Source organism: Elgaria multicarinata, chromosome 10, assembly GCF_023053635.1.
Source record: "Elgaria multicarinata webbii isolate HBS135686 ecotype San Diego chromosome 10, rElgMul1.1.pri, whole genome shotgun sequence".
Classification (NCBI taxonomy): domain Eukaryota; kingdom Metazoa; phylum Chordata; class Lepidosauria; order Squamata; family Anguidae; genus Elgaria; species Elgaria multicarinata.
Genome location: NC_086180.1, coordinates 94,300,420 through 94,327,338, shown reverse-complemented (window position 1 = coordinate 94,327,338; position 26,919 = coordinate 94,300,420). Strand labels below are relative to the sequence as shown.

Below are 26,919 nucleotides of genomic sequence, written 5' to 3'. Positions count from 1 at the left end.
CATAGCCATGTGTAGGTTATTCACACACACCTGTGATGAAAGCATAATGCATTTTGGTCCTTGCTGGTTATCTTGTTGGGTCAGCTGGCCAGAATTTTCCCTGCAAATAGCTGAAGACACTTTAGCTAATGTCTAGCTCAAGTTGTGATGGCATACTGCCACCAATTCTACCTGACCATGTACCTAGGACTTGTCCAGGAAAGTGAAGACAAACCTTACAAGAAGCTGCAGAAGGCAAGCTCTGTCAGGGTTCACTGAAGACCCTGCTTCACTACACAAGGAAGGGCTGATATAGCAGGGCAGGTATACTTTCCCCTTGAGGAGCTCTTGAAAGAAGTCCAACCTACCTTGTAGTCCAAGAATCCAAAATCCAAAAAAATCCAAAAAAGGATTTGGAATGTCTTCTGTGAGTCAAAGGAATATCATGCAACCTTCAAGAAATCTATAAAATACTAGCTAGTTTCTAAGATACAGTAGAAGCAGTAAACATAGCATGCACACCTATATGTGATGGAAGCCATCTAGAGAGAGAGATTAACTTGGCCAGCTATAGCAAACATTGTGATAAACCGCTAAAACCTGCAGAGGAAGAGGATTCGGGGCTGAAATACAAAGGGACTGTGTAGGCACAGAGAGTCTAAATAGTAAGTGAACACAGCGTGAGACAGTAGGCCGTGACTACGTACATGGAATATAAGTTAAGGTGAGTTCTTTAACTTACACATTCACTCATGCCTCAAAATACATAGAAATATCAATATAATTAACTATTCTCTTAAATTAAACATGTTATTTAAAACCACCACCACCACCACCACCCTTTACATCCTGTGCTATAAGTTCCCTTCACCCCATCAAGGAACTCAGGTAGTTGAAAGATGGAGGTAAGAGAAGTTATTCACCCTCACTTTGTTCTGAGGCCCCTCTGGAGTTAGTGCAAAAACTACACTAGGCCCGTGCTTGAGTGAAAGTTCTCCATGACCATGGCTCCGATGTTCCGCACCCACAACATAACCTCTCCCTGCATTATGGAAGGGGAGGGAGTTGGGATGGCCAGTTGGTGGTGGCTCCAACGGCCCAGAGGAAGCAAGGCTGTGGAAAGCAGCTTTGCAAAACTGCACTGAACCCAATGTGACCCGGCCAGCATTCCCAAAGTTGGAAAGGCAATCATTTTGCCTACCTGTATCCCAGCGATAGCATGCTCTGCTCTGCTCTCCTCCCTGCAAATCCCTAAAAGGAGGGGGGCAGATGCAAGTATCCTCTTTCCTTCAGACTCTTTGTGAAGCACCACCCTAGCTGTCTGCCAATGGAGGGGGGGGGAGAGCTACAGGTGGGGAGGGGAAAAGGAGAAAAAGAACATATATCTATATCTAACGTTGGGCTTTTTGGAACTCCCACCTAACTTCATAGAATCATAGAATAGCAGAGTTGGAAGGGGCCTACAAGGCCATCGAGTCCAACCCCCTGCTCAATGCAGGAATCCACCCTAAAGCATCCCTGACAGATGGTTGTCCAGATGCCTCTTGAAGGCCTCTAGTGTGGGAGAGACCACAACCTCCCTAGGTAACTGATTCCATTGTCGTACTGCTCTAATAGTCAGGAAGTTTTTCCTGATGTTCAGCTGGAATCGGGCTTCCTGTAACGTGAGCCTGTTATTCCGTGTCCTGCACTCTGGGAGGATCGAGAAGAGATCCTGGCCCTCCTCTGTGTGACTTTTTAAGTATTTGAAGAGTGCTATCATGTCTCACTTCAATCTTCTCTTCTCCAGGCTAAACATGCCCAGTTCTTTCAGTCTCTCTCCATAGGGCTTTGTTTCCAGACCCCTGATCATCCTGGTTGCCCTCCTCTGAACACGCTCCAGCTTGTCTGCGTCCTTCTTGAATTGTGGAGCCCAGAACTGGACGCAATATTCTAGATGAGGCCTAACCAGGGCCGAATAGAGAGGAACCAGTACCTCACGTGATTTGGAAGCTATACTCCTACTAATGCAGCCCGAAATAGCATTTGCCTTTCTTGCAGCCCTATCGTACTGTTGGCTCATATTCAGCTTGTGATCTACAATTCCAAGATCCTTCTTGTTTGTAGTATTGCTGAGCCAAGTATCCCCCATCTTGTAACTGTGCCTTTGGTTTCTATTTCCTAAATATAGAACTTGGCATTTATCCCTATTAAGTTTCATCCTGTTGTTTTCAGCCCAGCACTCCAGCCTATCAAGATCACTTTGAAGTTTGTTTCTGTCTTCCAGGGTATTAGCTATCCCACCTAATTTGTGTCATCTGCAAATTTGATAAGCGTTCCCTGCACCTCCTCATCCAAATAATTTCTACTGGGACTAACGGACAACCAACTCAAAGAGAAGGGGGGAACTCTGTTTTTATACATAACAGTGGCAGCAAGACTACTATACGCACAGAAGTGGAAAAATGAAGCAATGCCAACAATGGAAGAATGCTTACTGAAGATATTGGAGTTGGCAGAGATAGCAAAACGTACAACGATAATGAGAGATAAATCAACAGCCACATTCATATCTGAATGGAAACCTCTAATAGAATTTTTGCAAGAAACAGAAAAATTATGTATTCGTATGTGGATTCAGTGTATGAGATATAGGTAACTTAGAAGAAGCTACCATCAAAGGGGATAACAGTTTGTTAGTGATGAGGAAACGTATTCACTACAAAACCAGGTGAATCTAAGACAGACTTCCCCAATGTGGTGCCCTCCGGATGTTTTGGACCAGTTCAACAAGCATGGCCAATAGTTAGGAAAGCTGGGATTTGTAGTTCACCGCATCTAGAGAAGGTTGATCTAAGCTTTCACTAATAAAGAATGCCCAAACACCTAGAAGATGAACATCTGTATGGCCAAAAAAAAAAAAAAAACCTAGCTCACAGAGTTTCTGTAAATATTTTTCCCTCCTTAATGTAATACAATTCCCTAAATAACTAAAAGTGGAATAGCAATGCTCTCTGGGCGGTTTTGTGAACCGCCCAAAGAGCTTCGACTATTGGGCGGTATAAAAATGTAATAAATAAATAAATAATTGTGAGGCTTCTTTGCAGGTCTCCACAACTCTTGCTATCAGACTGATTCTCTTAGGAAAATGGATCAGATTTTGACAGAAAATATCAAATGTAATGAAAATATTTTACATATGTAAATACTTTAAAGAAAATGCATCAACTACTTAAAACAGTTTTTAGGTCTGATAAAGTTTCAAAGCCCCTGCAGGGTCTTTTGTTTGTTTAGCATTTGGCAGTTTTACTGCTTTTACTTTTTAGTTACCATGTGTAACAGCTTTCCTTCCACTTGCCATTATTCCATCACAGAGTTGAATAATTTTAGGAATTCCAATTATCTGTTTGGAGTGGTAACGCTCATAAGACAATAATACCAGGAAGAAAAATATACTAGGAATAATTGCTTCTGATTCCCTGGGAGGAAAAAACAAAGAGAAACATAGGACTTACTGAGACAGTCATCACAGTGTTTTTTCTGGTAATGGAGCATAATAATCTCATATAAACTTGAAAGAGAATGGACTTCCAAGGGCTTCTGGAAATTCCCTTGAGGGAAGAGGCACCCTCTCAATTTGGGAGACTCCAGTAGTGGAGAACTCAGTTCAAGTGATCTATGCTCTAAAAAGTGGCCTGTATATGCATGCCTAAGCTATATCTATATAATCTTAAACTCCAATAACTCTAACTTAAAAACTTAAATAACCCCAAATGAAGGACAAAGCAGAGGATCACCCCCGGGTTTTGATTATTTTAACTACAAAGAATCTCTCTAGTGCTTTTTATAATTACTTTTGTCAACCTCCAATCTAGTTTTTCCTACTAAATTTGCAAATGAGATTATTATTTACTAGTATTATGCCTAATTTTTTTTTGTAATAAAAGAATTTACAGATCAAATTAATAAGTAAACATGAACTAACTAGTATCAAATAAACTACATTTCTCTATATATTAAAATCCAATAATTAAGTTTAATTCTGCCATGCATCTCTGTGAGTTTTAGAACCAGAAAAATAATACAACCACACTCATTGAACTTTGGTTTCCACAGGCAGTAAAAATACATCCAAGAGAATTAAATGCTGGGAGAGAATTAAATTTTAATTTTTGTGAACCGCCCAGAGAGCTTCGGCTATTGGGCGGTATAAAAATGTAATAAATAAAATAAAATAAATAAACTCTACTTGCTTATAAAATAATAACAAAAGAGCATTGAATCTGCAGGTTCAAGATACTCAAATAACACAATAGTAAAATATAGCATTTTATAGCAAGTAAATCATCAATATTACGAATTATTATCCATATCTTTGTGCTGTGATCAAAAAGTTACCAGACAAAAACTACTTATTTTCTTTTGTACTACTGTTTTGCTTAAAGAACACCAAAACTCCCTCGTCTTCCCCCTCAATCTTAGTTCACTGGACATACATGGCAGTAATTCATATGGATATACATACATATGTACACATAAGGGGTTATACACCTAATGTTAATCTTACTTAAGAGCATATCCACTGAAATGAATGGGACTTAAGTTAGACTAACATTGGATACAATTCAAGATACTAATACAATTCAAGTTTCCAGAAGCAAGAATACACATCACAACACAAAGGTAATTATATCACAAATACTCTCTAGGGTATTCTATGTCTCACTGGCTTTATTTAAAAACAAACAAGGGAAAAGATTCCAGGGATTTAAATGGCTTTTCACACACACTAACTTTGCTAATCCATTGTTGCAATATTCTTCTCCTTCATTGGTTGATCTCAACCCAGCATGGATCACATTGGCCTGGTTCAGACGACACTTTGGGCTTTGTGGTTACCTTAAGCATGTTCAGCTCTGGTTAATGCTAACCACATGCGGAATGCTTGGAGACAACACTTTTAACCACTTTGTGGTTAGTGGAGCACCTGATTCCTCCAACTGATCCACCCTGTATCCCAGCAGCCCTAGTGCTAGGAGCCCTGGCAGCTACGGCCATCATTTTAGTGCAGCCACCAATGAAATCAGCAATTACATACACACATTGCCACATTTAGTGAGTGTTTCCTTTGCTTTCTGCATCGCCATGTCTGATATACCTCTACAGTCATCACACGGGAGGCGGAAGCTTTTTGGGACGGCTGTGCTAGCTGCGTCATCAGGCAGCGCCGCCACAGTAATCAGAACCTGAGGGGTGTAATGGTGCTTCAACGAGGTAGGAGAAACGGATGTTTCGTATGGGGAAATTGCAAGCGGGGTTTTAAGAAGCTCTATTACCGTATTTCTTCTATTGTAAGACACCATCGATTTTAAGACGCACACTAATTTCAGTACCACCAACAAAAAAAAAAGCTTTGATTCTTTTTTTTTTAATAAATTTTTTATTTTCTACAATACTTAAACATACACATTACATCCACATAAAAACAACAACAACAACAACATACTACATAATATTCAATTTGAATACAAAATATCTTATCTTAATAACATAATCAAAATAACCTACAAGTGCACCCCCCACCTCGGGATCTCATTCCTGATTCCAGAATCTCATACTTTCTTCTGCTGGTGGTTTCCCACTTCCTTTTGAAAACACAAATATTAGGAACTGTTTCCAAATTCCTTCAAAATCATTTGATTTAGCTATACCTCTTCTCCATTTAATATTACTTGTTAATTTATCATTAATAGCTATATCCCATACTTCTTTATACCATTCTTCAATAGAATATTCCCCTTGAATCTTCCAGTTCCTAGCTACCATTAATCTTGCTGCAATCAACAGGTTCGTTATCAGTTCCTTAATTTCCTTTTTACATTTAAAATCTTCTTCAAATAGTGATAGCAATGCAACTTTTGGTGTTCTTCTTATCTTCATTTCCACAATTTCTTCAATCTCCAAAAACACCATCTTCCACAATTTCTGAACATAGTTACATTCCCACCACATATGCAAATACGTTCCTTTAACCCCACAACCTCTCCAACAATTTTCTGATTGCTGATTATTTATCTTATTCAATCTAACCGGAGTTAGGTACCACCTCCATACAATTTTATAATAATTCTCTTTTATCCTTACTGACATATTTCTCAACGCTCTTTGTTTCCATATTCCCTCCCAACCCTGTTGTCCTATTTGTACCTTGAAATCTGTCTCCCAAACCATTTTACCCGAATTATCCACTGTCCCTTTCTCCACCAATATTCTATATATTTCACTCATCAACCCTTTTAACACTGTTCTTTTCCCCCTTTCCTTATCTTTCTTATCTATTAATTCTTCAAACTTTGTTAATTCTCTACACTCTCCATTATCTCTTACCCACTTTTTAGTCCATTGTTCTAATTGCCTATAATTTAACCAAGATAACTTTTTATCCTTCAAAACCTCCTCCATATCCTCTCTTGTACTCATTCCTCTTAACCAATCTCTTAATTTCATTTTATTTTTTTCTATTAAAGCTTTACTTAATCTACTCTTTAATTCCTCCGGGAAATTCTTCAACAATATTACTGGTGACAAGGGAGAGCTGCTCGGAAGCAGCGCCCCTTTATATTTACTCCAAATTTCCCAGTGAAGCCTCAAAAGCGGGTTATTTATACTTTCCACCCATTTTTTTTCCTTCCATAAAAAAAACATTTTCTAATTTAGTCTCTAAGTTACTCATAGTTTTTTCTTTCATCCAATCTAATTCCCCTAAACCTAAAATTGCCTCCACTATATATCTTAATCTATTAGCTACATAATATAATTTAATATTCGGGAGACCCAATCCTCCCTTTTTTTGACTCAAATACCATTTACTTTTATTTACCCTCGCTTTCTTATCTCCATTACAATAATTATTTATAATCCTTTGCCAACTTTTTAACTCTAATTCTGAAATTTTTATTGGTAGCATCCTAAACACAAAATTTATCTTTGCTAAAATCTTCATTTTTATTAATGCTATTCTTCCAAACCAGGATAAATTTAACCTTTTATATTTTTCCAATTTTGCTAAAATCTCTTTTTTTAACACATTTAAATTTTCTTTCTCTAAACTCTCTAACTTCTGCGTAATTTTTATTCCCAAGTATCTAATCTGATTCTTAACTCTCATTTCTCTTCCCCTTTCTTCCCAATCCTTCTCTTCCTTTATAGTATAATTAAACAGCATCAATTCTGATTTAGACCAATTTATTTTTAACCCCGTAACATCCTCAAATTCTCTCAAATGTTGTTTAATTCTCCCTATCTTCTCTATTGGGTTCTTTATCGTCAACAACGTATCATCTGCAAACATATTCAATTTAAGTTCTTTCATACTACCTATTCCTTCAATCTCCTCATCTTCTCGTATTGCATTCGCCAATAATTCCATTACCATTACAAATAGGACTGGTGAGAGCGGACAACCTTGTCTTGTCCCTCTGGCTAGTCGTTTCTTATCTGTCACACCATCATTCACCACCACTACGGCTGTATTTTGAGAGTATAACTGTTCTATTATCGCTTTAAATTTATTTCCAAATCCCATTTTATTTAGAACCGTCTTTAAAGCTTGCCAGCTCACACAATCAAAAGCCTTAAAAATATCCAATGCCAGAATTCCCGCTTTAACCCAAGACTTATTTATCACCTGAATTGCATTTAATACTCTTCCCACTAAATTAGGCATCTGTCTACCTACCACAAATCCACATTGGTCCTCCCCTATATATTCCTCTATAAATTTATTCAACCGCCTTGCCAAGATAGTTGAAAAAAGCTTAGCATCCTGGTTTATTAATGAAATAGGTCTATATGAATCAGGGACAGTCAAATCTTTGTCTGATTTTGGTATTAAAATTATTAATGAGTGTTCCCATGATTCTGGTGTTCTATCCCCTTCCAATATGGAATTATACAAATTTATTAATTTTGGTATTAAAATTCCTTTAAAAACCTTATAATATTCTGGCCCTAACCCATCTACCCCCGGTGATTTACCCGGCTTCAGATTCTCAATTGCTTCTTCTACTTCTCCTTGAGTTATTACCTTCTCCATTAACTCTTCATGCTCTATTTTTATTCTCTTCTTTATATATTTTTCTATATAAGCTTCTAACTTTTGTTTTTGAGTATCCTTTCCCTTATACAAATCCTGATAAAACTCTTGAAAAATCTTTACTTTATCTTTCATTGTATGACAATACTTTCCTTGTTTATCCTTCAAAATCCCTATCCCATTCCTGGCTTTTTCCTTTTGTGTGAGTCTGGCAAGCAGCTTAGAATTCCTGTTACTGTTTTCAAAATACTCCCTTTTCATATATATTAAATTCTTTTGAACCTCCTCTAAATTTAAATTTTCTAATTGTTTTTTCTTTGCCTGTATTTCTATTAATTTATATTTATTTTTATGTTGCCAATAATCTATCTCCATTTTTTTTGATCTCTTCCTCCAATTGTTCTTGCTCTGCTGCTTGTTGTTTTCTTAATTTACACATTTCTCTAATACAAATCCCTCTCGATACTGCCTTCATGGTATCCCAAACTACTGCCCTTGACGTTCCTCCTTTCTCATTGATTTCCCAAGCCTCCGTCAATTCACTTTTTATTTTTTCTACCACCTTATTATACTTTAGAAGTTTTGTGTTTAATTTCCACCTAAACGCTTCCTTATAATTCTTTTTAACTGTGAATTCTAGACTTAACAGTGCATGGTCCGTAACCTTTATTACTCCCATTTCCATTCTACATATCTTACTTGCAAACTCTTTTGAAACCATTATATAATCTATTCTAGAATATGTCTGATGAACTGGGGAGTAATAAGAGAATCCCGGGTTCACGCCATTCAGTAAACGCCAACAATCCACATAGTCTTTTTCCTTTACTAATTTATTCAATACAGTAATATTATTTCTTTTTTCCACATTTGTGGGGTTTGATCTATCCACTCTATTATCCATTACCATATTAAAATCCCCAGCCAAAATTAAATATCCTTCCCTAAACTCCTCTATTTCACTGAATAAATTCATAAAAAACTCTCTGTGTCTCTCATTAGGAGCATAAACATTTACTAATGTATATTGTTCACTTTCTATTTGCCCTTTTATCATAAGATATCTGCCATTATCGTCCTTTTTTACAGTTTTCAATATGAATCCACTTTTTTTTGAAATCAAAATTGCTACTCCATTTTTTTTTGACGTCCCTAATGACTTTTCATAATAAACAGACCACCTTGTCCGGATTTCATTTACGCCATCAAATTTTTGGTGTGTTTCTTGCAACATAATAATATCTGATCTTTCTTTATTTAACATTTGTTCTATTCTCCTCCTTTTCACGACTGCCCCCAGACCTTTAACATTGAGCGTTGATACTTTAATATTCTTATTCATACTCTCCCTTTTGGTTTTCCTTCCAATCCCGTGTGCTCTGTAACTCATAAACATATACAACACCAAATATAAAAATAAACCCTAAACCCCCCTTCTTCCCCCTCCCACCCCCCCTAATAATGCCCCCCACCCCTCTCCCCCCCCACTACTTTCCCCCTCCCCATATCCCCGTGAGTCTATTACTCCGGCCCTCTAACTTAGGGGAGAGGGGGGAGGCGGTGCCCCGCCATGACGGCACAATCCCTGTATTTAATTACTTAACATATTAATTATCTCAAACAACATTCCCCATTTACCCCGTCCCAGACGCCCCGGCTACGGCTCCATTCTCATCTCCAGCTCCAACACTTTCATCCTTCATTAACCCCAATCTCTTCAGCAGCTCTTTGCCTTGCTCCAGAGAGGTTACTCTGTAATCAGCCCCAGCAAAAGAAAACTTTAAGAAAACCGGGTAACCCCAAGCATATCTCACTGCATTTTTTGTTAATGCTTCAGTTATTTGCTTAATGCTGCGCCTCCATTGGAGTGTTTGCTCACAAAGATCGTTGAAAACTTGCACTGTTTTGCCTTTATATTTAATCATGACCATAGCCCTCAATTTCTTCATTACTTGCTCCTTCTTGTAATAACTGCCAAATTTCACAAGAATGTCTCTGGAAGATCCTTTGTACCTTGCTCCTCCCACTCTATGAATCCTCTCAATATCGCTGTCTTTTATATCCACATCTGGCATCATATCATTGAACCACTTCAAAGCTATTTTTCTCAAATCTTCTCCTGATTCTTCAGCAAATTGTTTGATGCGTATGTTGCAACGCCTCACCTCGTCTTGAAGCCGAATCAGCTGCAAATCTTGACTTTGTGATTTTGTCTCAGAACTTTTTTCAAAAACATCCTGTTTCTTTGCAAGTGCTTTGACTTCCAAATCCAACTCCTTTATCTCTCGCTCATTCTGCGCTAACCTGTCTGCTAGCGCCCCCATACGTGCAACCGCATTCTTTTCATTAACATCCATTTTCTTGCTGAGGATGGTTTTGGTTTCTAAAATCAGCTTCTTCAGTTCATCCATTGTAACAGAAGTTGGCTCCTTGCCAGAACCTTCAGCCATTTTTGCCGATCGGTCTGAATCACTTCCAGAAGATTGTAAATCTTTTTCAACAGGCACTTTCTCAAGACGGGCCAAATTATGGTTGGAAGGATGTGTTCTTTGCCAAGCAGCCTTCCCCGGGGCTTTTTCCCCTTTTTTTCTAATATACGGCATGGATCTCAGTCAGTGTCCCGTTTACAATCCACCGCGTCTCCCTCTTCTTAACCAATAAAGCCTTATTCTTCGTTGTTATTTTTTTCTTTAAGAGGGGTGAATTTACTGCCAAGACCCTTCTCTCAGATTAGGAGAATATAAATCATCCCTTTATCAGACTAGAAGACAGGAGAGCTCTAACATTCCAAACATTCCAAAGTTCGTCAGTTCTTGCTCCCCCCTCCTTCCGTCTGTTTACGGCCAGAGAACGGGCTGTTTTTCTCCCCTTAATCTGAGACTGCTTCCAAAAAAACAGGATTTTCACCTTCTTTTAACAATCATAAACCATCTTCCTTCACTCTCATTTACGACCCATGCCTCTTAAATGAGATAATTAGCTTTCCAGATCCCCCCCTCTCGGGAGCTCTCAAGCAGAGATCTTACCCGTCATGATGTCCGGCTCCGCCCCCCCCCAAAAAAGCTTTGATTCTAAGAAATAACACACCCGCGATTCTAGGACGCACCCTGTTTTTTAGAGATGTTTATATGGGGGGGGAAGTGCGTCTTAGAATTGAAGAAATACAGTATAAGCACACTCTGCTAAGAAGAGCAAAAATCACTCCCAAAAACTAATGCGAAACACAAAATGGCAGCCACAGCGAGCGTATAATTCGGCAGTCCAGAGCAGCCATAGAGCTCACTGGTTAGAGCAGCCCCACCTAGTTAGTCCACTCTGTAATGGAAGTTCTATGCCTTAACCCCTTAACCATGGCCCCTTAACCACAGACATGTGTCAGGCGACACTTTTAGCCACAGTTAGTGCCGCTAACCATGTTGCAAGGAGGTTCGCTTGGCACCTACATTATATGCTTTTAGACGCCAAGTGAAGACCTTTTTATTCTCCCAACATTTTAACAATCTATAAATATATTTTAACATGGTGTTTTAAATTTGTAATTTTGCATTGCTGCTGTTTTTATCTGGTTGAGCTTTTATATTGTATTTTATATTATAGTTTTATACTGTTGTTTTATACTTTGAATGTTTTTAATTTTTGTGAACCGCCCAGAGAGCTCCGGCTATTGGGCGGTATAGAAATGTAATAAATAAATAAATAAATAGAACCACAATGTGGTTAATGGGGTAGATGGTTAGGGAAAACATGTGTCAGGTGACACCGTTAACCCCAGTTAAGCATTTCGTTAACTATTTAGTGGTTAGTGGTTAAGCAGCATGGTTTAGCGTGTCGTCTGAACGGGGCCACTGTGAGTGTAATGGCAAACAATCCTATTTAAACAAACTGACTATATGGCAACATCAACAGTAGCAAATTAAGCTATATCGCCTTCATTTGGATGGGGAGAAACTCCTTGTGTAGCCAGTAGCCATGATGCAACTGATGGAGTGTAGCAAGACAAGGAGAGTGGATACCTAGTTGTCTTGGCAATGCGGATGCATTTCTCCCTCTGCAGCAAACACCCCTGTCCTTCTCAAGCTTCCCCTGCTTATTGCTGAAGTGGGGGTGGGGAGAACCATTTTGAGTGACATTAAATTATTCAGAAAATTGGCCCAAGTTTTTAATATACATTTATACAATTCAAGGAGGCTGTAAAACACTGGATTTGTACCTGAACTGTCCCACTTCAATGTATTCAAACTGTTTTAGAACAAATCCAATGAACACCTATAAGCAAAATAAATATCCACATTTAATTATGCAAAGAAATCTTGAATGGTTAGAATACTTAATGCACATTATAATAAAACATAACAAAATAAAATGCGATGAGGCAATTAAATGTTGTTTACTATACATATCTAGCTAGTATCATTTCAACAAACAACAACACACACCCTATTTTTACAAGAAAATGAGCAATGCTTGCAGTAAGCAGGGTTACATTTGCAAAGTGTCTTTCAAACTTACCATGGATGTCCTTTTTTGTACAAATACAAAGGTCAATCTTTGGGTTAGCACATCCTGCTAGCAGTAAGACAGGACCTTTCTCTGGCTTCGCTGGGGCTTGGGTGGCGTGGGAGGAAGCTCCCTGCTTTCCCAATCCGGAATTGGCAGAGCAGCAGTTAAATCATTTTATTTTTTCCTCAGTATTTCTCACAAATAAATTACATGTTTTATCCAGTGAAATAATGTCACTTTTACTGTCCCTAATCATACTTCATGTCATTTAAATAGAAAGACACAACGTACTTTTGTAATCAACACCATATTAGGAAAACTGAAGGACTCACCTGATCAGAGTCTAGGAGGCAGTAGTTAACCCGCAGCTGAACCAGTTGTGCAAGGAGGTCCAAAACTTGCCTCTGCAGCTGTACGGATGTTGTTGTCGTATACTGCTTTAATGCTTTGATGACAAGGGGCTCAAACAAGCGAATGTGATTATGAATAATATTCTAAGAAAAAGGGGAAATGCAGCAACTATATAGGATTCCAGTTTGAAAACAAGATATTTAAATGCCTAAGTAGCATAACTGTCCCCTGCACCTCACCCAGTCATTACCATGGACCTAGTTTTTCATCATTCTGAACCTTTAAACCAACAACTGGTCTGTGCATTTAGAGTATGAGATTGAATGCTGTGCAGCGGCCTAATCCCTTTTGTAACAATGCCATATTAAGTTATTTGGGTAGACTGAAAATGCTGGGTATATTAAATGTGGTGGGTGTGGCAAAATAGATGATTCATTAACAGAAAAGGCAAAATGTTACCTGTAGTCCTTTGTAGAAATGAAATAGCACACATTGGTAAAATAGGTTAATCCTGGAATGAAGGGAACTTTCTTGGGTATAGATGAGGGAAACCTCAGCTGTGATACGTGGATTGTGCCATGGCAAGGCAGTTGTGAATTTGATAGAAGAGTGTGAGTCATCGGAAGGGTATGGGCTTGTGATGGAATTTTGGGCTGCTAATGGGAGTTTGTTATAGCTATGATGATTTAGATATACTTTTCAGACACTGGATTCAAAGTTTTAATATGGTTGTATGCCAAACTAGCGGCAAACCCATTTCTTTACATGTAGGCCTGTCCCAATCTCATATAATACAGGGAACAGAGTGGGCCGCAGGCAAGGAATGCAAAACTCTCCCAAGACCCGCTTTTCAATCAATTGAGTTCTAATAATGGAAGTGAGCCCAGCTGGGAGAAATGCATTCAGAGGCTGAGGGGACACAAACTACAAGAAGCAGAAGGTTTATCAAGCATCGTTCCCTATGTTTATGACTGGTTTAAAGAGATGGTTCACATCTAGTCCAGCCTTTACAACTGCCTTTCAAGGTACAGTAGATTATTTTGCCCACAACATATCCTGTTGTCTTTAGGGTGAAGCTGGATAAAAATCCAGAGCAAAATTTCAAAAAGGTTTGTTTTTCTTTCTTTCTTTCTTTATTACATTTTTATACTGCCCAATAGCCGAAGCTCTCTGGGCAGTTCACAAAATGACCCTATTTAAATAAAATATAGCAAGCAACAATTTAAGAACTGTATTTTTCCTTGTACCTTGTCAGCACGATGTTTCACTGCAGTTGCCATGCCAGCTTTCAGTTGTGTGGAAACCTTTTGCAATATATCAAACCAGCTATAAAACAAATACAAACACTTGTTATTATTTATTTTACATTATCTATACTGCAGAGTAGTGGAAACTCATAAGTCGAACTTCAAGAAGACCTGAGATGAGAGTAAAGTGGCTTTTATTACAGCCCAGGAGGAGGGCTGGAAGTGTATTAAGCATAAATAGAAAATGAAATAAATAGTGGAAGACAGCTTAGATTGGGTGATGACCCAATAATGAATTCTATCCAAACTTTCCAAACAAGTTGGATAACATTTGTCAATCACTGGAATAGGTTCTGTCCAGGCAATCTAGCAACTATATGACCTAGTTCACTGGCCACAAATAGGAGGAGGCAAATGCGCTGCCTCCAGTGTGCTCCTCACTTCTGCTTTCATTTTACAACTTCTGACAGCCTCGATCATATGATGCCCTTGTGATGTCCAAACCCAGGCACTGTTGTTAAAGGGAGAGTTAATCTAAGTTTTGCTCTGTCTTGAATTATTGTATCGGTAACAATTTCTTTAAAACAAACAAACAAACACCCCAAGTATTTAAGGTAGGGCTGACAGGAGCTGTGGGGGAAGGTGCCTGGAAGCGCTACCAGGGAAGGAGCTGCCTGTCCAGCTGCACCAGTGGACTCTGCGCCTGAGCCTGAACTGTTCCTGTCCCCGCCCACCAGCAACACCAAGTACTTAAGGCGGGGCTGCCAGGAACTGTGGGGGAAGGTGCCTGGAAGAAGGACGACAGCAGCTTGCCCAGAGTGCCACCTCCACCTTGCCTCTCTGAGAGGTCTAACGGTGGCTGGGAGCCCAATTCAGCATAATGTGCATGGGAAAGGGAGTGGCAATATGTGTTGTGCAGGGCAGAGGGAGATATCGCGATAGCAGGGAGACATGCCATTATAAGGGAAGGAGAGATAGATATTTAACACCCACCTTACCTTCCGGTTGCCCTGCCACCCCAGGGAACTTGGAGAACGAATCAGGCCATCCAGAGAACCTCTCCTTGCTCCTATACAATGCCAGGTCAGTTAAAAACAAAACAAATACCATCCATGACCTCCTTATAGATGAGGAGGCTGACCTGGCATGCTTCACAGAGACCTGGCTGGGAGATGACAGTGGCCCAACATGGGCCCAGGCCCTCCCAGCTGGGTACTGTGTTAGTGAGCAGGTGAGGGGAAGTGGGCGGGGGGCGGAGTAGCTGTGGTCTACAAAAACAATCTCAACCTGACCAGAATTCCTGTCCGGGAATTGAATCACATCAAGTGTGTGTACCTGAGTCTAAAGACCAGGGATAGACTGGGGATTCTGTTAGTGCATCGGCCATCCTGCTGCCTATCAGACTCCCTGGCTGAGCTCATGGAACTGGTCTCGGAGTTGGTGTTGGAGTTGCCCAGGCTTTTGGTGACTTCAAAATCACATTTGAGACCAGTTTGTCAGGTGCCGCTCGGGAGTTCATTGCATCCATGACAAACATTTATTTATTTATTTATTACATTTTTATACTGCCCAATAGCTGAAGCTCTCTGGGTGGTTCACAAAAATTTAAACCGTAATAAAACAACCAACATGTTAAAAGCACAAATACAAAATACAGTATAAAAAGCACAACCAGGATAAAACCACGCAGCAAAATTGGTATAAGATTAAAATACAGAGTTAGAACGGTAAAATTTAAATTTAAGTTAAAATTAAGTGTTAAAATACTGAGAGAATAAAAAGGTCTTCAGCTGGTGACGAAAGGAGTACAGTGTAGGCGCCAGGCAGACCTCTCATGGGCCTATCCCAACAGGTCTCTGGACCCACACATTCTGCAGGTCACACCCTCGATGCTGTTTTCAGCTCTGAACAGATGGATCTGTGGGCGGAAGTGATGAATACCTCTGTGTTGTCATGGACAGATCATTTTCTGGTCAGGGTTAGTATCATGGCTACTATCCGCCCCTGCAGGGGTGGCGGACCTATTAAGATGGTCTGCCCTCGAAGGCTGATGGATCCTCTTGGATTCCAGATAGCCATAGAGGGTTCTATGGCTGGTATCGTCAACGATCCTGTTGAAGCCCTGGTCAATAGATGGAATCAAGACCTAACTAGAGCTATCAACATGATTGCTCTCAAACGTCCTCTCCGACCCGCTTCTAACCTTGGTATACAGAAGATCTCAGGGAGTTTAAGTGGGAAGGATGATGACTAGAGTGCCGATGGCGGAAAACTTGACTCCTATCTGACAAGACACAATATAAAAAACATCTTCATTCCTATGGGGTGGCAATACGTGCAGCGAAGAAAGCTTTCTTCTCTGCACGCATTGTGTCTGCGAATTCGCGTCCAGCAAAACTGTTCAGGGTGGTGAAAGGTCTAAGTCAGACACCTTCCCCCCTGAACTTGATTTTAGAGCCTTCAGTAGTTCGCTGTGATGCCTTTAACGATCATTTCGCAGATAAAATCTCTCGGATAAGAGCCAACTTAGATGCCGTCATTATAGCAGAAGCTGACAATGAAGTGTCCAGCAACTCTGCAAGTAGGATTACACTAGATCGGCTTCAGTTGGTGAGTACCGAGGACATGGACAAGGTGCTTGGATGAGTAAGGAAGACAACTTGCCCTCTCAATCCCTGTCCCTCAAGGCTGGTCGTCCAGGAAGGAGATGTAGTTAGACAACAATTACAGCGTATTATTAATGCATCTCTCAGAGAGGGGAGTAGGTAATACTACCACCTAAAAGTGGCGGTAGTACGGGCACTTTTAAAAAAGCCCTCTCTGGACCCCCCAGACCTTAATAATTACAGACCAGCATCAAATCTTCCATTTTTGGAGAAAGTGATTGAGAGGGCAGTTGCCTTCCAACTCCAAACAGATTTTCTAGATCCATTTCGAACTGGTTCCAGAGCAGGATTCGGAGTTGAGACCAGTATGGTCTCCTTAGCAGATGATCTACACCTGAGTATTGACAGGGGGAGTGTGTCCCTGCTGGTACTTTTGGACCTCTCAGCAGCTTTCAATACCGCTCACTCAGGTACTCTGGGAAGAATTTACTCTTGTCAACAAAAACAAGGCTGACAACTATTACCCAGAGGACCTTTTCCTCTGCTGCTCTCAGATTATGGAATGACCTGCCAGGAGAGATTTGTCAATTTAACAGTCTTCCAGATTTTAAGAAAGCAGGCCTACCCAGTTGCATTTTAAGATGCCTTTTAATAATGTGCTGCTTTTAATAACGTATTAGTTTTAAATGTTTTAATTATATGTATTTTATGGAATTTGCATTGTATCCCGCCTCGATCTGCAGGGAGAGGCGGGTAAAAAATAAATAAATATATTATTATTATTACAATTTGAATCTTAAATACAATGCTAAGAACTTTTCTTTCAATGTCAATTTCTTTCAATGTCAACTTGTATGCAAACTTCATTGTGGAGTTTAAACATAAACAATGGATGGGGGAACCTCCTTCCAAACATGATCTAAGAGATAAAAGCCTCAATGTAATCCAGTCCTCTGGAAGCTCAATAGGAATGGAAAGTATGTCGTCCAACAAACGATAATCATAACAATTATTTTTCTGTCTTGGCTCCCAGAGAGCATGCTAGATCCCACAAGATGTGCAAGAACAGTTCTATACTGATGGATCAGAATCTTACAGTGAAAATAATTTCAGCAGTATGCATCATTCCTTTCAAAAGTGAACCTATGTGGTCAAATTCTTGTAATTTTAAAGAGGAAATGAGGACACCCAACAAGTGATTAGTGATTTTTTTCATACTTAGGGGACTCCCTAACTATGCAAAAGTATGTAAGGTTGTTTCTGTTGTTGTTTTTAAACCCCAAAGGACACGTAAACTTTCAGGACTCAGAGAACAATTGATGGCAATTAAGCCTACAGGCATAATTAGTATTTTTAAATTGTATTTATCGTATTTCTATACTGATTTCTGAGATCCACCAAGGCAGTTTACAAGAAGTTCAAAACATAACAACCATAATCCAATAAAAACTAGTAAAACATTGAAAATCATAAAAAGCCAAACTACTACCTAATTATGACGTATTTAGACATATTATGACACTTATATTTACAGTGCCTTGCATAACTATTCACCCCCACCATTTGAAATTTCCACATTTCATTGTATTATAACCAGGAATTAAAATGGAGTTAATTAGGATTTCTTCTCAATGGTTTACACAAAATAGGTTTTTTTTTCATACTTGGGTAACTGAAACAAAGGGATAAAACTTATTCTTACCCAGAAGTATCATGTTCCAGGTCAGCCTGAATCGTATTCCTTAAACTGGCATCAGCAAGTGCCTGAGTAAAATGTGTGTAAGGAGCCATGAAGCAATAATGATAGAGGCCAGGCCTCAAATTTGAAGAGCCTAAGCGCTGAGCTTTTCCTTGAGATCTGCTAGTATTTGAAGACAAGCCATCATATTGTGAAGCCAAGTTTGTGCCAAACAATGTCTTCAGTAACTAGGGGAAGATAGAAAAGCAATTCAGAAATCAGGCACAATTCACCATCCAGACATCAAGACTCTGTGACTCCTCAATGGTCCATATTCCCTGTGTCCTCAGGTGGTTGCAGTGGACATCCCATATGAATTGGGAGGCTTCTGTTGTTAAGATGATAAGTGCCAGACGACTGGAGGAGGGCTAACGTTGTCCCTATCTTCAAAAAGGGCAAAAAGGAGGAACCTGGGAACTACAGACCAGTCAGTCTGACATCCATCCCTGGGAAAATTCTGGAGCAGATTATAAAGAACTAAATCTGTAAGCACCTTGAAAACAATACAGTGATTACTAGAAGCCAACATAGATTTGTCAGGAACAAATCCTATCAGACTAATCTGATCTCATTTTTTGATCAGGTAACCTCCCATGTGAACTGTGGGAATGCTGTGGACGTCATATATCTTGACTTCAGCAAAGCTTTTGACAAAGTGCCCCATGATATTCTGATTAACAAACTAGCTAAAAGTGGGCTAGATGGAACAATTATTAGGTGGATTCACAGTTGGCTACAGAATTGTACTCAAAGAGTGCTTATCAATAGTACCTTCTCAAACTGGGGAGAGGCAATGAGTGGGGTACCGCAGGGCTCAGTCCTGGGCCCAGTGCTCTTCAACATTTTTATTAATGATTTGGATGAGCGGGTGCAGGGAACGCTTATCAAATTTGCAGATGACACAAAATTGGGTGGGACAGCTAATATTAGGGCTGTGCTCCACTCCGATTTGGATCACGAATTCGGAGTGGAGCGACCCGATCCACCTCCGCCAAAGGTGGATCCAAATTGAGTCGGGGAGCTGCGGATCGAGGCGAAGCTGTTCGCTTCCATCTGGAGCTCCAAATGTAGGTAAGGGGGGAGGGGGGCTCACCTGGCAGCAGTGCAGTCCATATGGCGACGGCGGCAGAACCAGGTAAGGGGGGACAAGGGGGAGGGGGCCTTACCTGTGTCCATTGTGGTCTGGTGCTCGCTTCAACTGAGGCCCAGGCTGGACCGCGATGAAGGCAGGTAAGTGGGGGGGGGGCTTACCTGGCTCTGCTATTGCAGTCCGTGCGGCGACGGCGGTGGAGCCAGATAAGGGGGCAGGGGGGAGGGGGGCTTACCTGTGTCCGTCACGGTCCATCGCTGGCTTCAACTGAGGCCTGAGCCTCAGTTGAAGCCGGCGCTGGACTGCGATGGGGGCAGGTAAGTGGGGGGAGGGGTGCTTATTTGGCCCCCATTTTGTCCCCCCTTCCCCACTTACCTGCCTCCACCGTACGCTGCGGAGGCAAGTAAGTAGGGAAGAGGGGGCAAAATCTCGATCTGCCTCCCCAGTTCTCGCTCCGCGGAGCGGGGGAGGGTTGGATCAACCCAAAGTGGTTTGGGCCCGATCCAAAAGTTCCAAATCGGGCCACAAAGAGGTTCAGGGGGTCCGTGCACAACCCTAGCTAATACCCTGGAAGACAGAAACAAACTTCAAAGTGATCTTGATAGGCTGGAGTGCTGGGCTGAAAACAGCAGAATGAAATTTAATAGGGATAATTGCCAAGTTCTACATCTAGGAAAAAGAAACCAAATGCACAGTTACAAGATGGGGGATACTTGGCTCAGCAATACTACAAACGAGAAGGATCTTGGAATTGTAGTAGATCACAAGCTGAATATGAGCCAACAGTGCGACATGGCTGCAAAAAAGGCAAATGCTATTTTGGGCTGCATTAATAGAAGTATAGCTTCCAAATCGCGTGAAGTACTGGATCCTCTCTATTCGGCCCTGGTTAGGCCTCATCTAGAGTATTGCATCCAGTTCTGGGCACCGCAATTCAAGAAGGACTCAGACAAGCTGGAGCGAGTTCAGAGGAGGGCAACCAGGATGATCAGGGGTCTGGAAACAAAGCCCTATGAAGACAGACTGAAAGCCTGGAGAAGAGAAGATTGAGGGGAGACATGATAGCATTCTTCAAATACTTAAAAGGTTGTCACACAGAGGAGGGCCAGGATCTCTTCTCGATCATCCCAGAGTGCAGGACACGGAATAACGGGCTCAAGTTACAGGAAGCCAGATTCCGTCTGGACATCAGGAAAAACTTCCTGACTGTTAGAGCAATACGACAATGGAACCAGTTATCTAGGGAGGTTGTGGGCTCTCCCACACTACAGGCATTCAAGAGGCAGCTGGACAACCATCTGTCAGGGATGCTTTAGGGTGGATTCCTGCACAGAGCAGGAGGTTGGACTCAATGGCCTTATAGCCCCCTTCCAACTCTATTATTCTATGATTCTAGGAAGTGGCTGGATGAATGGCATGCCTTGGGGAAGGTTTCATATATTCATCCACCTTTGAAGGGAGACTGCGATGTCTAAAGGGATCTTGAAGCATCACTTTCTTGTGTTGGATAAACCAATTTTGTAGTGGTCTCATATGGAGTCTCACCCATGTGACTACTTAAACTGTAGCTGCCAAACGACCCAGTAAGTGTTGCATATGGAATGCAGTTTTCATTTGAGATTTGATGAGATGACTGGCTAGGTTCACCAGTTTTATGGTTTGATCCTGAGGCAGGTATTCCTTTGCTGTTTTGGCATTGAGAACTGTGCTAATGAATGGAATGATCTGAGTTGGTTCCAATTTGGACTTTTCTGCGTTTACGTAGAACCCCAGCGTGTGAAGGATGTCCTTTACTGTTGAGACGGAATGGATTAGACTGTGCTGAGTGGAGGTCACTATTAGCCAGTCATGCAGATAAGGACAGACTTCAACTCCCTGCTGCCTGAGGTGGGCACACACCACTGCTACTCACTTCGTAAATACCCTTGGTGCCGTTGCAAGGCTGAATGGTAGAACCTGGAATGGAACATTTTGGTACCAATGATGAACTTCAGGAACCGGTGATGGGATGGTTCTATGCTGATGTGAAAGTATGCATCTTTGAAGCCTATTGTTCCAAACCAGACACCTTCATGAAAAAGTGGCATAATGGTGGCTATTGTGGTCATCCTGAACTTCTGTACTCTGATGAATGTTTTGTTGTCTCAGATCTAGAATTGGGCAGTCTCCCATCTCGTTTCAGAACTGTGAAATATCTTGAAAAAAAAATCTGTTCATCATCTGGGGCAGTTGTTCCCCTTTGGATTGCACCCTTTGCTAACAGCTTTGTTTCTTGTTTCAAGATATTATTATTATTATTATTATTATTATTATTATTATTATTATTATTATTATTATTATGGTGTTTGTGTTTTTATGTATGTGAATTTGAGTTACAGAGCACAAGGGATCAGAAGAGGCATCAAAAGGGCGATTATGGATAAAAAAATAAAAGTATCAACACTCAATGTTAAAGGTTTGGGGGCAGTCGTGAAAAGGAGGAGAATAGAACAAATGTTAAATAAAGAAGGATCTGACATAATTATGTTGCAAGAAACACATCAGGGCTTCGATAATGTAAATCAGATAAAAACAATAACAGATAAAAAGTGGTCAGTTTATTATGAAAAGTCATTGGGGACTTAAAAAAAATGGTGTGGCTACTTTGATCTCAAAAAAAAGTGGATTTACATTAGAAACTATAAAAAAGGATGACAATGGTAGATTCCTTATGATAAAAGGTCAAATGGAAGGTAAAGTATATACACTAGTTAATGTTTACGCCCCAAATGAGAGACACAGAGAGTTTTTAATAAAATTATTTAAAGAAATAGAAGAATTCAAGGACGGGTATGTTATCTTAGCTGGGGATTTTAATATGGTTATGGACAATAGATGGGACAGGTCAAAACCCACTAATGTTGAAAAGAGAAATAATCTCACTATACTGAATAAATTAGTAAAAGAAAATGACTATGTGGATTGTTGGCGTTTACTTAATGGGGCTAAGCCTGGGTTCTCATATTACTCCCCAGTTCATCATACATACTCCAGGATAGATCATATATTTGTCTCAAAAGACTTTACAACTAAGATTTGTAAAATGGAAATGGGGGTAATAAAGGTCACAGATCACGCATTGTTAAGTTTAGAATTTACAGTTAAGAAGAATTACGAAGAAGCGTATAGGTGGAAAATGAACACAAAAATATTGAAATATAATAAAGTGGTAGAAAGAATTCAGAGGGAATTGTCAGAGTCCTGGGAAATTAATGAAAAGGGAGGAACAGCAGGGTCAGTGGTTTGGGACACCATGAAGGCTGTAGCAAGAGGAATTTGTATTAGAGAAATGTGTAACTTAAGAAGACAACAGTATGCAGAGTAGAAGTTAGAGATAGAGATTAGGAGTTTGGAGGAAGAATATTGGCAGGGTAAAAACAAATACAAATTAATAGAAATACAAGCTAAGAAAAAACAATTAGAAAATTTAAATTTAGAGGAAGTTCAGAAAAATTTAATATATATGAAAAGGGAGTATTTTGAAAATAGCAATAGAAATTCTAGATTGCTTGCCAGACTCACACAAAAGGAAAAAGCGAGAAATGGGATAGGAGCATTGAAGGATAATCAAGGGAATTATTGTCATTCAATGAAGGATAAAATAAAAAAAAATCATTTTTTTTTTCAGGAATTATATAAGGGTAAAGATATTCAAAAAAAGAAGGTGGAGGATTATATAGGAAGGTATATAAAGAAGGGAATAAAAATAGAGCATAAAGAGCAAATGGAGAAGGTAATAACTCAAAGAGAAGTTGAAGATGTAATCGATAATCTGAAAGTGGGTAAATCACCAGGAGCAGATGGCTTAGGATCAGAATATTATAAGGTCTTCTAAAGGGTTTTTAGTTCCGAAATTACTGAAACTTTATAACGCTATATCACAAGGAGAGAAGATACCAGAATCATGGGAACATTCATTGATAATATTAATTCCAAAACCAGATAAAGACTTGACTATCCCTGAGTCATATAGACCCATCTCATTAATAAATCAAGATGCTAAAAAATTTTCATCTATTTTGGCGAAACGGTTAAATAAATTTATATCTGAATATATAGGAGAAGACCAATGTGGATTTGTGGCGGGGAGACAGATGTATAGTTTAGTGGGAAGAGTTTTAAATGCAATACATGTGATAAAAAAATCTAAGATCAAGGCAGGAATTTTGCCATTGGATATTTTCAAGGCTTTTGATTGTGTGAGCTGGCAGGCATTAAAGATTATTCTAGATAAAATGGGATTTGGAAATAAATTTAAAACCATAATAGAACAGTTATATTCCCAAAATACAGCTGTAGTGGTGGTAAACGACAGACTCACCGATAAGATACGACTAGCCAGAGGTACAAGACAAGGATGTCCGCTCTCGCTGGTCCTGTTTGTAATGGTTATGGAAGTATTGGCGAACGCAATAAGAGATGACGGAGAGATAGAAGGAATTGGTGATGTAAGAAAAATAAAAGTGAATATGTTTGCAGATGATACCCTATTGACTATTAAGAATCCAATAAGAAAAATAGATAGAATTAAATAACAATTGAGAGAATTTGAAGAGGCTACTGGATTAAGAATAAATTGGTCCAAATCAGAGATGATTTTGTTTAATTATACTAAGAAGGAAGAAAAGGAATGGGAACGGAAGGGAATAGAAATGAGAGTTAAGGAACAGATTAGATATTTGGGAATTAAAATTACAAAAAATCTAGAGAATCTTGAAGGGGAAAATTTAACGAGGTTAAAAAAAGAGGTTTTAGCAAAATTGGAAAAATATAAAAGATTAAATTTATCCTGGTTTGGAAGGATAGCATTAATAAAAATGAAGATTTTAGCCAAGATTAATTTTGTGTTTAGGATGTTACCAATAAAAATTTCAGAATCAGAGATAAAAAGTTGGCAAAATATTATAAACAAATATTGTAACGGAGATAAGAAAGCGAGGGTAAATAAGAGTAAATGGTATTTAAGCCAATAAAAGGGAGGAATGGGTCTCCCAAATATAAAATTATATTATGTAGCAAATAGGTTAAGACACATCGTAGAAGCAATTATAGGAATAGGAGATTTAGATTGGATGGAGGATAAAACTACAAGAAATGTAGAGATGAGATTGGAAAATGTTTTTTTTAAGGAAGGAGGGAGAAAATGGGTGGAAAGTATAGATAATCCACTCCTGAGGTCTCAATGGGAAATTTGGAGTAAATGTAAAGGGGAGCTGCTTCCGAGCAACTCTCCTTTGTCACCGGTAATAATGTTGAAGAATTTCCCGGAGGAACTGAAGGGTAGATTAAGTAAAATATTAAAAGAGAAAAATAAAATGAAATTAAAGGATTGGTTAAGAGAAATAAATACAAGAGAAGATATGGAAGAGCTTTTAAAGAAGAAAAAATTAACTTGGTTAGAGTATAGGCAATTAGAACAGTGGAATAAAAAGTGGATTAGAGAAAATAGAGTTTGTAGAGAAATGACGAAGTTTGAGGAATTAATAGTTAAAAGGGAAAAATGTAAGGGAGGAAGTTTAGCATTAAAAGGTTTAATGAGTGAAATATATAAAATATTGCTAGAGGAAGGGCTAATGGATAGTGCAGGAAAATTGGTATGGGAGACAGATTTGAAGGTACAAATAGGACGACAGACCTGGGAGGGACTTTCGAAACAAAGAGTGTTGAGAAGTATGTCAGTGAGAATAAAAGAGAATTATTTTAAAATTTTGTGGAGGTGGTACCTAACCCCGATTAGATTGAATAAGATAAATAATCAGCATTCAGCAAACTGTTGGAGAGGATGTGGGGAAAAAGGAATGTATTTACATATGTGGTGGGAATGCAAATATGTACAAAGATTATGGAAGATGGTGTTTTTGGAAATTGAAGAAATAGTGGGAATGAAAATAGAACAAACACCAAAATTGCATTACTGTCACTATATGAAGATTTAAAATGTGGAAAAGAAATTAAAGAATTAATATCAAGTTTGCTGACTGCAGCACGATTGATGGTAGCTAGGAACTGGAAGATTCAAGGGGAATATTCTATTGAAGAATGGTACAAAGAAGTATGGAATATAGCTATTAATGATAAATTGACTTGTAATATTAAGTGGAGGAAAGGTATAACTAAAATAAACGAGTTTTAAGGAATTTGGAAACAGTTCCTAATATTTGTGTTTTCTAAGGGAAGTGGGAAACCACCAGGAGAAGACAGTATGAGATTTTGGAAGCAGGAATAGATCCTGGGGTGGTGGGTGCACTTATATGTTAAGAATGATTATGATTATGTTATGATATGTTATGTTATAGTTAATATCTAATCAATATATATCTATTCAACATTTACTCAACATGTATGTAGTATGTTGTTGTTGTTGTTTCTTTATTGTAATGGTGTATGTTTAATTATGTGGAAAAGCAATAAAAAAATTATATATATATATAAAAAAAGATTGGGGATAGTTGTGTCACTTGCATGGTGCCCAAGGGAGGAAGGACTTTGAATTCTATGCTGTAGCTGAATTGGATAATACAAAGAACCAAAGTGTCCAATGTTAGTTCTTTCCAATTTTCTAAATACCTGCTAGAATCCCTCCAAAAGCAGGAGACAAAGGGGGAGTTAGGCATGGCCAGTCAAAGCCTCCACTTAAAGGCATTGTCTGACTTTCCCTAGGACTGTCTCGAGCTGATGGGTGGTGCTTTTGTTGGTGTTGTAGTTGAGGCTGTGAATAATAGGTTTGGTCATGGTACTGATGACTTTGATAAAAGGGTTGTTGATGCATCCAACATCTGTTCTGATAAGGCAGAGGTTGTTGCTCCTGTTGTGACAATTCCATTTTCTTTGCTGTTGTCTTAGCCTTTTATATAGAATCCATCATGTCATCAGTATTGATGTTGAAAAAGCCTTTGCCATCAAAACGTAGGCTCTCAATACGAGACTTTGCCTCTGGTGTATGTCCCATGGAGCATAGCCAGGCATGTCTATGAAGCACCATCGCCTTCACCATTGCTTTTGCTTTGCAATCAACAATGACACGTTATTGGTTTGTTGTCGAGATAAGATTGTAAGCCTATGCGGCAGGGTCTTGCTATTTACTGTTTTACTCTGTACAGCACCATGTACATTGATGGTGCTATATAAATAAATAAATAAATAAATAATAATAATAATAATAATAATAATAATAATAATAATAATAATAATAATTGAAAGACCCTGGCTAGTTCCCTTTTTCCTCTGGGAGGTAAGCACATACAGATCCTATTTTCTCCCAGAGGAAGAGGTGAGAGCAGGACATTGGAGCTTGA

At 39.3% G+C, this 26,919-nt stretch overlaps 1 protein-coding gene across 2 annotated transcripts in view; it reads right to left on the bottom strand.

The window, feature by feature from the left end:
- The window catches only part of HTT (huntingtin), a 454,111-nt gene that overhangs the window by 196,108 nt on the left and 231,084 nt on the right, over positions 1-26,919 (bottom strand). For both annotated transcript variants that reach the window (XM_063135886.1, XM_063135887.1), the window contains exons 31-35: positions 18,460-18,683; positions 14,152-14,230; positions 12,886-13,047; positions 12,264-12,319; positions 3,289-3,437 (exon numbers count right to left, since the gene is read on the bottom strand). In XM_063135886.1, coding sequence (XP_062991956.1) covers positions 3,289-3,437; positions 12,264-12,319; positions 12,886-13,047; positions 14,152-14,230; positions 18,460-18,683 — 670 coding nt within the window. The remainder of the gene's footprint in view (positions 1-3,288; positions 3,438-12,263; positions 12,320-12,885; positions 13,048-14,151; positions 14,231-18,459; positions 18,684-26,919) is intronic.